Raw genomic sequence first — 14,340 nt, forward strand, 5'->3', positions numbered from 1 at the left:
TCCCTGGCAGGGATAAAAATAATTTTGTTATGCCGAGGATAAAATGTTTTGTGAGGGGGAAATCCAAGGCATGCGCCCCCTCGTTAATCCGCACACTGAGTATAAACGTATAAAAGCTACGTATTCCTTTAAAATTTTTGCTATTCATCTATGCTAGAATGGTGTTTTTATGTAAGCCAATGAAAGCAGAAGTCAATCTTTACTAAATAAATCTTAATGTTGCTGCTAATAGAACATGAAATTATGTATGCTGGGCATAAACAGCCACCTGTAAAGCTGTAAGTCCAATAAAATATTGTTGAGTTGTTGTTAACATGAAATTATCATCGTCCAATGATGCAGTAGGATGCAGTACATTATAGAAAGTGTGGTAAGTAAATTGTCATAAATTATTAATAGAAAACTTTTCAAATTGAATTCCTGTATTATTATGTTAAAAAATCAGTTGAGATTGGAGGACAATTAAACTATGATTTTCAAAAGTCTGCTATTGTAGAAGGCAGCCTTCATGTATATAGATGTAAACATAAACATATACTGTAATATATTAATATTAATAGCACAATCGTATTAAAATTAAAATATATTACAAGTAGACTTATTTTAGAATATTAATGTTCCTTCTCTTTTCATGAACTTATATCCTCTCCTTTAATATCAAAGAATCTAAATGTTAAAATATAGAAAACAATAATTATGCATAGTTTTATATGGATGCGAAACGAGCCGACTTCCGTGCCGGAGTGGTTAGCACATCGCACTAACAACACAAGGGGTCCCGGATTCGGATTATGGCCTTGTCATAGGTGCTCTTTGTGTGTGTGGCAGCATCAATTTCATCCCATCATCACTCATCCTCATCTTCGCGATCAGAAGTGTCACAAAGACGGAGTAAAATAAAGTAAATTAATATGTCAATAAATCAATATGAAACGTAGCCCCTTGCACTGAAAGGGACAGAAATTAAGATGTTCTGAATATAAAAATGTTTAAGAAAATATTTATACGTAAAGAGATAAATGAAGAGGTGAGGGGAAATGGTTACATAATACTGACATGCCTAACCTATATTCATCCCCTGGTATTATTAGAATAATTACATCACGAAGACTTGGGTTGCAGACCATGGATAGAAACGTTTAGAGGGTCCTTGATGGCAGGATGTTGAAGACTGGTGGAGGTGGAGATCTTAATTCACACACACACACACACCCCCACACACACACACACACACACACACACACACACACACACACACACGTGTATATATTTACATATTAATTATTATATGATATACATATATGTTATTGCATACAGAAGTAAATTACTATATATATATTAAATATATGAACAAAGGAATCCATTTGTTACTTGTAGCTATGTATTAATATATCAGATATCTATAAAGTGGCAAAGCTAATTCCATTACCAACTGGTAAAAAATGTCAAAAAATTGCAAAATAGTTGAGATTGTTTTACTATGTTTTCGTTTAATTTTGCTTTTTATTAATATAAATAAATTAGATATCATATTTGAAGTTAAAGCTAATTGTTTATCTTCGTTCTTACAATAAAGACTCCCCATCCTGGCGAGAGTGTTTGTTTGACTGTTTGGCGCTGGTTTTTATTTACTATCTAAGAGCCATGCACTGTAGTTAAAAAAAATGAAATATTTGTTGTATTTCTTTGTTTGAAGGCTGACATGGAGAGAAGGTTGAAAGAAGCGAGAGATAGACTTGTGGTCGTTGAGTTCTATGCTCCTGAGTGCAGTCCGTGCAAAATTATAGGACCAGAAGTGGTTGTAAGTGTGTTACTTTAAATAAAACGATTACTCCAAATTAATGGTTGCAACCGAAACGTTATATCTGAAACAGTACCATTCTGGAATTCTCCCCAAATGATCAATAATTATTATGTATGTAGCAGTGTGTGCGAAAATGGAGAAATTTGAAATCGAGGGGTCAATTGCAGCTCTGTGAAAACTAAACTAATCCCATCTTGAGTATCCTTTTGACCTGCTACTCTTAGATTCTGCTAGTCTTTACTTCCATGTTTGCCCCCTAAAATTGATTTCTGTCCAAGGATGGGGGCCAATGCCCCCTGTTGTTGCGCCACTGCACCCTCTTTCCCGTAGTTGCTTTGAATTCTCATTGGCTTGAAAATACTTCATTTAGAGAAACCCAAGTAAATGCATCCTCCAGGCATCTAGGCAATTCAATGTGCCTCCAACAACAATGCATGGAGTTCTGCACAAGCGGCTTCGGTTGTATCCGTATTAAGTGCAGATTGTGCAACAATTGAAGTCAGATGATAAGCCGCGTCGCAAAGAATTTGGTATGGAAACCCCGCTCGAATTTATTTCACCTTTTCCTCCGACACACGACGGCGAGCTCCACCAGATTGTTTTAGCACACTGCCGGTTGTTAGAAACTTACTAAACCGCAGCCTAATTGATTTAGCATCAGGTGCAACTCCTCCGTACACTCCAGGGGGTTCTCGTTCGGCGGCGCAGATCGTATGCGCAGTTGTCCGTGAATGCATGACGTCATCATCGAAACACTCGGCACAGAAAAGGCTGGTTCCTTATGCAAATATTGAGATATTTGACAACGAATATCTTCAAAAATATAGTAGCAGTGGAAAAGTTACAACTTTTACTGTTAAGATTCATCCTTTCTAATCGATTTATCACAAAGTTGATTCAAATGTGTAAAATGGTTTTCAAGAAATCGTGTTACGAAGGAACCCCTGTTTTGCTCTCTCCAGGCTTCCAATGTAAGGGAGTGTTAACTTAAGCGCGTTGAATTTATTTTTGCTCTATGTTTTGTTCTTGTCAACTGAAATCATGCCTAAATGCTATGGGATGCTGTGAAAACTATTATCAGAAAACTAACGGAATAAATCTAAAATATCACAGCTTGACTGAAAAAAAATGCGGGATTGCCCATTTTTGTGAAAAAGGCATTGTGCGAGATCTAAAAGCAGAACTTTTTAATATTGTATATAAATGTAATGGTGTAATAAACGTGACTGCTTCGCAGGCACGTTTCCAAGGAGGGGCTTAGGGGGCTCGAGCCCCCCAAAAGTTTTCGGTTTTCACTAGATAAAATGAGATTTTTTGTTTCTTGTGGTGTCAAATAAAATAATGTGACGTTAATTTAAGGAGTAATTATCGAGGCAAGACTGAGAATATTCCATAACCCTGTTATTGGTAACAGCTCGTATCCAAGGTGGGAATCAGGGGGCTCAAACCCCCCTTTAGAAAATTTTCAGTTTACGCTAGATTAAATTAGGTTTTTGGTTTCTTGAATAATACGTATGGTGATAATTTGAGAGATAATTATCTAGGCAAGACGGAGAATGTTCTATAAGCCTGTTATTGTTAATAGCGCGTATCCAAGGTAAAGATCAGGTGGCTCGAGGCCCCCTCCCCCGCTCCCCAAGGAAATTTTTCAGTTTACACTGATGAAATTAGGTTTTTGACTTCTTCAATAGTGACGATAATTTAAGGAGATAAATCATTATTGAGGCAAGACGGAGAATGTTCTATAACCCCGTTATTGTTTATACGGCGTATCCAAGGTGGGGATCATAACTCGTGCCCCCCCCCCACCAGGAATTTTTTCAGTTTACACTAGATAAAATTAGGTTGTTGTCTTCTTGAATAATGTGAGGATAATTTTAGGAGAGAAATACTTATCAAGGCTAGACGGAGAATGTTCTATAATCCTGCTGTTGATAATATTGCACGTAAACTTTTCTTACGCTTTCGGTGTTGTCGTAGCGAACTTGAACTCTATGTAGAGACCTGTCAGCATTTCCAAGCTGCACAACAAAGGTAGCGCCACACGTAGGGCGATTCGGATTCATTGTAATTTTTTAATCTCTGGAAAGCGCGAGAGGGAACGTTCTTGAACAAGAGAAGGAGTCGAACTACTGGCAATATTTACGAACCGTTTTATCTGCGGAACGTTCTAGAATATAATGAGGATATTAATACGCGGCTTCAATTTCACGGTTGATCTGTACAACAGAATAGGTTGAGACTTCAGAGGTAAGTGTGACAATTCATACAGTCGATTAGTGATCAGTCAGTGTCCATTGGTTGCTTTATAAGTTCTAGTGATTCGAAAATGAAATGGACTAAATACCGTAAAGTAACGAAGTCTACTACTAGTTCCAGTTCGGTCCCAAAGATAAAGACATTGACGACAGCTGAACTTCGAGTAGTGCTACGAGTAGTTCGGGTCGAAAGACGAAGAGATCGAAGGTCTCTCTCTCTAAAGTGAATATTTCGGCAGTATCTGGCTGGGCATTGGAGCTACACAGATCAACGAAAATCAAAGTTTTGAGTGATGATTTGGTTGTGCCAGGACCAAATTTTGAGTATGTAGTCCGATAATTTCATGGCATAAAAAAAATACTTTTGTTTAAGGCTACTGGGTTCGACACACACTCAACAGACAATTTTGAACACTTGCGAGTGCTTAGGCCTGAATATGAACAATTTGGTGGGTTTCGGCTTTTATAAGAGCTGCAAACATGGGAGGACAAGACACATTAGTGGTGTTCAGGCTCGAATGAGAGAGAAATATTCGTGAACTGTCTGCGTCCAGTTCCCAGCACACAGTTTGAATCTCGCGTTGTCGAGTGGATTGTGCATTCCGTGCATGTGTAACACCTTGGTAAAAATACTTCTGGTACATAGATGTTTTGATGCCTGATGAGAAGAAATGGACAAACACACATACTGAGATGGTTCCGACACACAATGTTAATGCATGGAAACAGAGGAGTTGAGTGGTAGAAAATGTCCCGATTTCACGTTCTGATTAAAATGACAGCCTTAAACAGTGGCGACGATTTAGGAGATAGTTGCTCCCCATTCTTTTGCCTCCACACTATCACACTATGTCCTCTTAATGCTTGTCTCCTTGTCCACCCCCCCCCCCACACATTTTGGAACCCAATTGCCACCACTGGCCTTAAACATACAATTGTGATACCCCTTATAAAAATGGTGATCAGCCTCCCCCCCGAAAGGAATCCCTGGATACGTGCCTGCTGCTTCCCGTAAAATATCACTGCACTCTCCACGTTTCTCTTCTGTCTTTTCTTTGGCGCCGTCAATAGCTTCAACACGTTGTTATATATATATATATATATATATATATATATATATATATATATATATATATATATATATATATATATATATATATATATATATATATATATATATATATATATTTGTCACATATTTGTTTTAATTAGTATTCTGCTCGTTCCGCCACCTGAACATAGCAGCTAGGGCTCAAAGGGCAGTGCAGTTACACCGGAAGAAGGCTCGGAAATGTCAGGCTTCAGAAGTTAACTCATCCAAATTAAATGTGCTCTCTCTAAATTTAAATCATAGTTCACAAATAATTTTATTAAATGTTTTAAAAGTATCTGTTTTATTTAATAGTGTATTAATTGGTGCATTCTTCTCCAGCATAGCAATAGGCAGTGCCCACACTACAGGGGGGAGGCAGTAACGCCCCCTATTCTCGTTCGACAATTTCTCTCTCTCTCTCTCTCTTATCGCTCCCAGTAAAACGACAAAAATAAGTAAATGAATGAATGCTCTTTTAGACAAAATATGCATTTTTGTGTCGTATGTAACGGAATAATAAACATGATTGCCCCGGGAAAATATGATTTACCCCTCCATCTTTACTATTGCGCCGTCACTAGCTACAACATATTTTGATTCCTATTGTTCCCACATATTTATTTTAATTTTAGTATTGTGAATCATATTCCACTGTGTTACCTCACGTAGCCACCCCCCCCCACACACACACACACACGCGCGCGTACGATGTCAGTTGTAAGTTTTAGACTAAGCTTGTCAAATGTCCACTTATATCTTTGTATTCTTGAGCTATTTTTAAAAAAAATATTTCGCCCCTTCTTCTGGACTATTTCATAGCAATGTTTTCCCACTGGAAGCCCCTTTGCAGATCGAGATCCGGGGCTATAGCCTTCCCCTACCACCGTCCCCTCCAAATACTCTCTTGGCCTCATGAAAGAAAAATATATGCATTTATACGAAATATTAATTTGACTTGGCAGTTCTTTTTTCGAACAGGAATAAGTTTTAAATTTTAATAACTTATAAATTTACACTACCAATTTTGAGTAAAGGTTTTGCGTAACCCTAAAAGTACATTTAGAGACTGCAAGGTCAACTCTCGACATTTCAGATATATTAATAATTTTAATCACAACATCTTGTATAATTATTTTTTACTTCAATAACCTCCTCGCAAATGTTTATCGCATATTAAAACATATATGCCATTTTCTGTTTATTTCCTTGTAATGCTGACCTCCGTGGCGAAGTGGTTAGCACAACGCTTTACGATGCCAAGGGCCCCCAGGTTCGAATCCCCGCCCGGGCATGGGTCTACTTTCCTTTCTTCAATTTCATCATATCATCACGCATCCTCATCTTTGCGATTAGGTGACAGATAAGCGAAGTAAAATAAACTAAGTCTATTAATCAATTATTTTTAAAACTCTTTCATTCTTCTTTAGCATGCAACGTTTTTGTTAAAATTATATTACAATTTGTAAAATGACGAAATTCTTAAGGAGAACACGCAACTTTCTTTGTACCGCATCGGTCAGAAAGTTTCAGGAATATGGACTTTCAAAATACATTTTTAAACATGTACTTTGCCCCCTTTTAAAAGTAGCGCGTTTTCAATTATGTTACTAATCATTAAAAGGATGCCTCCATACCATCTTGGAGGATGACAATTAATATTTCCCCTATCCTAAAAGTAATAATATACTTTCGCTCTCTGAATCTCCCATATAAATGCTAGGTGCCGCCTGCTTCAGCCGAGCTCACTGCTTCTCCGGTGACGTCACGCGTTCGTGCAAGATCGGCAATCTTCGGATGGCTTTACCTAATCTCTATGTACCTTGCGTACACTCGTCTGAAATTTCGTTGCGTTGCAATCACAGATTTTGTCTCAGCATACCACACCACTGCCTGCGCGCGTTGTTGAACAGTCGCCATTTCTATTTATGCGACCGTGGCGCTGCGTAGTGAGCAAACGGACAACTTCAAGTCATGAAAACAAAACTTGAAGATCTGGCCTTTCATTTGGTGTTACAGTTATTTCACAATTCATCGTACTTCGTTCACAGTAATTTATTGAAATTAGGGAGATTTGAACGGAACACCCGGTAGTTTAATAACTCCGATAAGATTCCTCTATCCTAAATTTCTAGGTGAAAATCTAATAATATAAGGGCATGGACGTCTGGAAGGGGGGGCAAGGATGGCCACATCTCCCCTTAGAAACCGAATGTCAACCTAAAAGTACATTTTCACAAGTATAATTTGATTTCAGTCATAATAATTAACATTAATTATTATAATGGGGATGCAGGCATCCGATAATTTCAAATTCAAGAAGTGTTTTTTAAGCGGGAAACACTATCCTCGTGGTAGTATGCCCCATGGAGAAATACTTTGCTTGTCCCTCAGTGGAAAAAATCTGCGGACGCCCATGGTTAGGGGGGGCATTGACCCCCCCCCCCTCTCGTGCGAACGCCTATGCCACCCATGCATGGTCACACTCCTGGATTTACGTATTTATTATCAGGAAATATCATGTTGCAAGTTCTTAGTTAATATCCGATTGCCACTTCTAGTTTACCCCTAAATTTACTGCAAGTAATAGTTATATGCTTCACAGATCTCATCAGTGACGTGGGATATCAATATTGCATATAGTATTTTATGTGTAATATCTTATAGACATTCACCTTAATCGATACTTCTATTGATTGATTGTTTTAGTATATTTTACTTCGCGTTTTGTGCCTCTTGGCTAATTTGCGAAGATGGGGATGAGTGATGAAATGATGAAATTGATGAATGGACATTCACAAACAACCAAGCCCGACCGGGATTCGAACCCGGGACCCTTGGCTTCGCAGCGCGATGTGTTAACTACTCGGCCACAGGGTCCGGCACGATACTTCTAGTCACGATATCGAGTCTGAGTTTCAGTTTTTGTTTTAAGTCCACTTTATGCACAGGTTGGCTAATCGGGACAGGTTAAAGTGGTATCCCAACCACTATGTGCCTCCACCGGGTATCTAACCCGGGACCACTTGATTACAAAGCGACGACGTTACCACTACGCCATCGGGGAGGTCCAGTCACAACATCATATCACCAGGCACGTAGCCACGGGGAGGGGGAGGGCTCGAAGGGGGCTGAAGGCTCCCCCAGAAATTCTATAAATATCTAACTTAAATATAGTGGTAATTCATTTTACTTTCTTAACAGAATAAAACATCTTGTATAATAAGTTGTAATGTACAGAGAAATTCATCCTCAGGCCTTTTACCCCCTTTTTTCGCCTATAGAAGAGGGCTTGTGATTAGGTATGAGCCTCCTCCCGCCGTTCCCCTCCGAAATAAAATTCTGGCTACGGGCTTGCACAGCACTATAGAAACACGTGGTAAAGTTTCCCTTTTAAGTTCACCTTATGCGCAAATAGCCTAATAAGGACTGGGCATACATACTCTTTACCTCCGGTGCTAGAGTCGTTTTCACGTTCAGAAGACACAACGGCGCTTATGGAGAAACCGCACAGTGTTGCCAATACAGCGCTAGCTCATGTCGCCGGGAATTGATGACCTTCCTTCACAATGAAGGTGTTACATATTTTGAATATATAATGATAATTATATGTAATTATTAATATTAATATTATACTGTGAACGTTACAGTTACCCTTTTTACTATGATCCATTGCGATCACTACACACGCGAGTGTAATGCACGAATATGACACTTCAGAAATCACTTAAAAAAGTAAAAATCACTGAGAGCTCACACAACTGAAAACACTTTTTCGGGAGAGGGAAAAAGTCTAAACAGACCAAAGTAGATCTCTCACTCAAGTAAGGGGAACCTGGCACATGGGTTAAATTCAAGTTGCAACCCAAACAAACAAATGAGTTATGGCCCACGTGAACTGATAAGACGTGAATGACTCAAGCAAGGCATGTCATATTTCTATCTTGAAGCCCCATATTTTGTCACGTGTTGGAAAGCCTTTCAAAGGTTAATATGGTGTCTATGAATTTATGTGTACGTTGGAAACTGAAAGGTGATCTTCATTTCAGTATTAATGTCGACAGTAATGTAAACGAAAACAACGTGTATTTGCGACAGCACTAATGTTGCTCACAACAGCAGCATTGGAAATAATTGTCAATTATTAAATTTAAGTAATTTCAATTCTATTATAACAAACTGCATGAAGTTCATATTTTTACTGAATGGAAATAAAATGACAACTCGAAAACTTGGTGGTGATAGCCGGAATGCTGCGGTGAGTCGGCTCAAGATGGCCAGACAACGTCTCCTTACTTCGCGCGCGGTTCGGGTTAAAAAGAAACTCCAAATGCATGGAGGTAATATTTCTGGGAACCTTTGAGTGGTTATTGTAACGTATTGGCTGCGTACAAAAAAAGGAACAATAAAGCCTTATGGGAAGCGTGAAGAAATAGGTCCGGGATCAATTAATGTACGCGCTATAAAGTAAGCAACAGCCAACAGTTACAAGTAACAAATTGTTGAGGTCATTGGACAGCGCTTTAACACCGCCACCTCAGTCTCAATAGAGAACCAATGACAAGGCTATGCCTAAGAATAAAGAAAATATAATTCTCGGTACTGGTCCCACCTTTAAATCAAGCAAAATAAGTAGTAGGCAATGGCATTCACAAAATATCGTGGAATATTTCACTCAGGTTTGACAATTTTCACAAATATCCTGCAATACAAAAATGCACACTAGCTACTCATAAGGAAACTACAAAGTCCATACTACCCGATGAAATTCTTAACTTCCTTTTTTACCAATACCAACTTCGCAGCTTCACTTTCTTATGAGGAAGGTTCGTTAACAAAACGTATGTAACAATATTCAGTTTTAAGACTTGAGTCAAGAATTTATTAGATTCAATTCTGAACAAGAAACAATCAATATCTCAATTCTCAACAATGCGAGAAAACATTTTATCATAAACAAATCCAATTTAATTGCATTTAGAAAATCTCTCAAGGCGAAACTTTAACAAACCCTTCTTACAACCTTTTCCTCCGTCATTTGACGTATCAAGAATATGCGCTACTATTTCGACGTTAACAACAACATAAATTACAATCTGGATTAAATTCCTTCCTTTGTACCCAATTATAAAATCTACTTGGACACCAAAACAAGCATTTTTCAATTAATTAACAAATGGCTTACTTAGGTCTGTTATCCTTTTGCCACAATAATCCACACAACTTTTCCCTTTTTTTACATTTGATGCTCCCATCAATCTAATTTAATGTTGTGCCACCCTAACATTGATTATTCCAACATTTAAAGGTTCGCGACGACGAACAGGAAATGTTATTCGTACGCCTCGCAAAATTTCAATCTTACACGAACGTTGCAAGTCTCATCATTTTTTATTCTTGTATCTCAAAATATCCAACTAGAAATGTCCCATTAATTCGCCCACACGCATTAATTGCAATTGAGAATAATTTAAACTTTCATCCTCCGTTCTTCCTTCGTTTACGTTTTTTAAGTTCTGACTCAATCGTAATAAACCAACGGGATTCAAATCCACTTTCGCGACTTGGACTTCGCAGAACTAAGAGAACGTATCGACACTGTACATACCTCCATTTATCACTTCCAAAAATGTTCCAACCTCCAGTTCACGCTGCAAAGGGGCGGTCAGTAAAACAGAACTCTGTCTTCCTTCGCTTTCTGGTATCTGGATATTGGGGTAACATCTGGTAACATCCATCAAATCGGTCCCTCGGATATGGCTCAGGATACGGGTGCACGTTGCGGGAAAAACTGACGAAATCTAACTGGCCCTCGTTAGACTTCTCACTCCAATCAAATGCAACTTCCTTGCAAGCGTATGAGATCCGTCCCAAAAGGTACTTCTATCTCGCGTTGACGTGTGGAACTTTATAGAGAGCAACAATAACGAAATGTGCAATCGCTATCAGAATAAAGTTAAAGTCTCGCCCGCGAGACGACTTGCACACTTAAACCAGCAACATGCTCTCTGCCCTTTTCCCCTCGTCATGCCAAGTCACGCTGACAACTTTCGCGTAGGTCTCCCAAGTCGGAAACTGAGTACTGCCCTTTTTTTTTTTTTGTCAGCTCGAGAAGCGAGCGCGGAGAGAGAGGTCAATGGAGACCTCTAGCGGGGGCTAATATAATCAAGAAAGAACAGCGAGACGCAAGGCGTACGAAGAATGAGGAATTGTGACGTTATTCCACGCGGAATTATTACGTAGTACTTTTTTTTACGCAAAGCGTAGGAAAAACGTCACAAACTCCCCCACGTAGCAGAAGAAAAATATATGCCAAGTATATAACAATTAGAATATGCAAAATTTAAGTAAAGGGCACAAAAATTATAGCAACAATCAATAACACCTGCTGGGAGCATCATATCTACAGCAATACAAGTAATAGTCTATATAAAAGAACCGTAAATATGTGACTAGAGAGAAACAGGCATCAATAAATATATATCCATAAACACACACAAACAATATGTGTAAGACTAGAATATGATAATATCTTGACTAGACATAAATTAGGAAACAAATTACACACACCAATTAATGTACATAGTAATATGATATCGTGATAACCATGAAAATGAAGCATGAAAAGATCGATTGCAATCGAGATGACTCCATGAGATAATATGTTAATATGACAAATTTAATTACCCACGGACAATGGGTATAAACATAATGTCGAAGAAAAAAAAGGGGGGGAACATTTATATGAATTCAAACACTAATGTGATCATAGTGACAGTAAGACACAGATACATAAGAGATGTCCAAATAACATTGTGTGGTGAAAGAATTCTGAAAAATAATATCAGAAACGACGCACTATCCAATGAACAGTTCTAAATAATAACTTTTTGGTTTCACTTATTTTTGGATGGATTTGATGCACAAAACGTTGATTTCCAGGGTGGCACACTCAACACACAAGTTCCCTCGGAAAACATGAAAATAAACAAAAAAAGAGAAGAATTAGAAGAGAAGAAGAAATGGAAGATAAAAAAAGGAATAGGAAAGGGGCGAGGAAACCTAAGGGAGGGGAATAAAAATTTAGAATTAGGAGCATCAATTACATATTGAATTATTTAAAGATTCAGTGAAACATCCAGCATATACATATATATATCAAAATAGCGCAAGAAATGATATACTGTAACACATTATTGTCAAAAAGGTGATGATTCAACTTGAAATGAAATGAGAGGCAAAAAGGCGCAAATATAATACACACACACAAAAAAAAAAATATATATATATATATATAACATTAAGCATGTGAATATAGTACTCATTGAAAAACTAGTACACATCAATTAAGTTTTACATAATAAATACCTCTTCAATAATTCTCATAATTGCAATACCAAAATACACAATGAAAAGTTCAAACCTGAGTCAATACCAACAAGAATCTGCATTATCTGCGAGGAACAGGAGCGTGAGATGCAGAACGAGTAGTAGGAGGGCGACGTCGACAGTGAGAATCAGAATGTCCTGATTGACGACAAAAATGGCAATAAAAGGATTGGAAAGAACGTGAAGAATGTTGTAAATTCTGAACTCGGGTGGCAGGGTACAAAAGTGAAGCCATGTGAGAGTCTGATAACTCCACTTCTGATGAAGCTTCCTCTCGGAGATAATATGGTTTAATATGGGAAATGTGGACCTTCCGGAGGAAAACTTCAGTTTCCGGATCCACCAAGAGAACCGTTACGGGGCCCAAAACCTTAAAAACCTTAGCAGGACCTGCCCAACGTTGCTGGAGTTTCGCAGTAACCTTGTGGAAGGCGTTACTCTGGGGAAAGGTTTTATAGAGGACTAAATCTCCCACCTTAAATGAGGAAGGTTGTCTGTTAGGATCATATCTATTACGTCGTTTCACCCATGCCTTCTGCAAATGACGGTAGGCTTGTGCCCAACATTTAGCACGATCTGCGGAAGGAGGACCAGCCAATTCCGAATCGGATTTAAATTCCCAAAAGAAGTTCATAGGGCCATCGATGTCTCTTCCAAACAAAATCTGCGCTGGGGTGGTTTGTATACTATCCTGTACCGCAGTATTGAATGCGAAGGCAATTGCATTCAAATGGACATCCCATTTAGTGTGATCGTCAGAATGATATGCAATCAGGGAGGCCTTGATATTACGAATAAAACGTTCTGCGAGTGAAGGATTAGGATAGTAGGCGCTGGTATAGATGTGTTTGATTCGAGACTCAAATAAAAAGGAATTGAAATAGCGAGATCGAAAATATGATGCATTGTCAGACACCAATTCACATGGCGCTCCGAACACCAGAAACAAAGACCGAAGTTTTTCTACTATGTGGTTGGATGTGGGACCCCGAAGAGGATAAAGGGAAACCCACTTAGAAAATGCATCAACAACCACCAATATATAAGTATGCCCTTTTGATGAACGTACCAAAGGACCAACAAGGTCAATGTACAGTCGCCGCCAAGGGTGTTTAATGATTTCTGATGACAAAAAACCAGGAGGTTTACGTATAGCCAATTTGGCTTTTTGACACGTATCACAAGATTTAATATATGTCTTGATATCCTGTTTACACGATGGCCACCAAAATATATTCATTATTTTCTTGGTAGATTTTTGAACACCCAAGTGGGAACCGCCCACGGGGGTATCATGATAGTAACGGCAAATAAGATGTTGTAGGGTATGAGGAACGACTACTAATGAAGATTTTGAACGTGGAGGTTGCCAGACAAGTAAGTCGTTATAAAGAGCATAATGTTTATAGGATTGACCCGTTTGTAGTTTCTGAATGATTGGAAATAAAACTGAGTCTTTGTGCTGAAGGTCAAGGATATCAGAATTACTAAAAGGGATAATTTGAAATTTGGGTGCAGCACAAGCAAGAGAAGTGATGGGTTGAGGAGAAACCTGGAATTCATCAGGGGAATGCATTCGTGATAAGCAATCCGCAACCGGATTCAAACGGGAAGCAATGTGCTCAACAGAGTAAGAAAAGCGTGACAAGTAAAGCAACCAACGACCAAACTTGCCGTATTGCTCAGGATGACGTAATAGCCATGAAAGTGCTTGGTTGTCTGTCTGAAGAATGAAATGCTTCTCGGTTAAATATGTTTCAAACTTTTTGAACCCGTAAACAATGGCACAGCATTCAGCC

General features: G+C 38.5%; 1 protein-coding gene across 1 annotated transcript in view; it reads left to right on the forward strand.

The window, feature by feature from the left end:
• The first annotated feature begins 317 nt into the window (after positions 1-317).
• The window catches only part of LOC145986022 (thioredoxin-2-like), a 35,024-nt gene continuing 21,001 nt past the window's right edge, over positions 318-14,340 (forward strand). Inside the window, exons 1-2 of the mRNA XM_083120194.1 lie at positions 318-370; positions 1,697-1,801. Coding sequence (XP_082976320.1) covers positions 347-370; positions 1,697-1,801 — 129 coding nt within the window. The 5' untranslated portion in view covers positions 318-346. The remainder of the gene's footprint in view (positions 371-1,696; positions 1,802-14,340) is intronic.

This window comes from Lepisma saccharinum, chromosome 3, assembly GCF_977018435.1.
Source record: "Lepisma saccharinum chromosome 3, izLepSacc3.1, whole genome shotgun sequence".
Classification (NCBI taxonomy): domain Eukaryota; kingdom Metazoa; phylum Arthropoda; class Insecta; order Zygentoma; family Lepismatidae; genus Lepisma; species Lepisma saccharinum.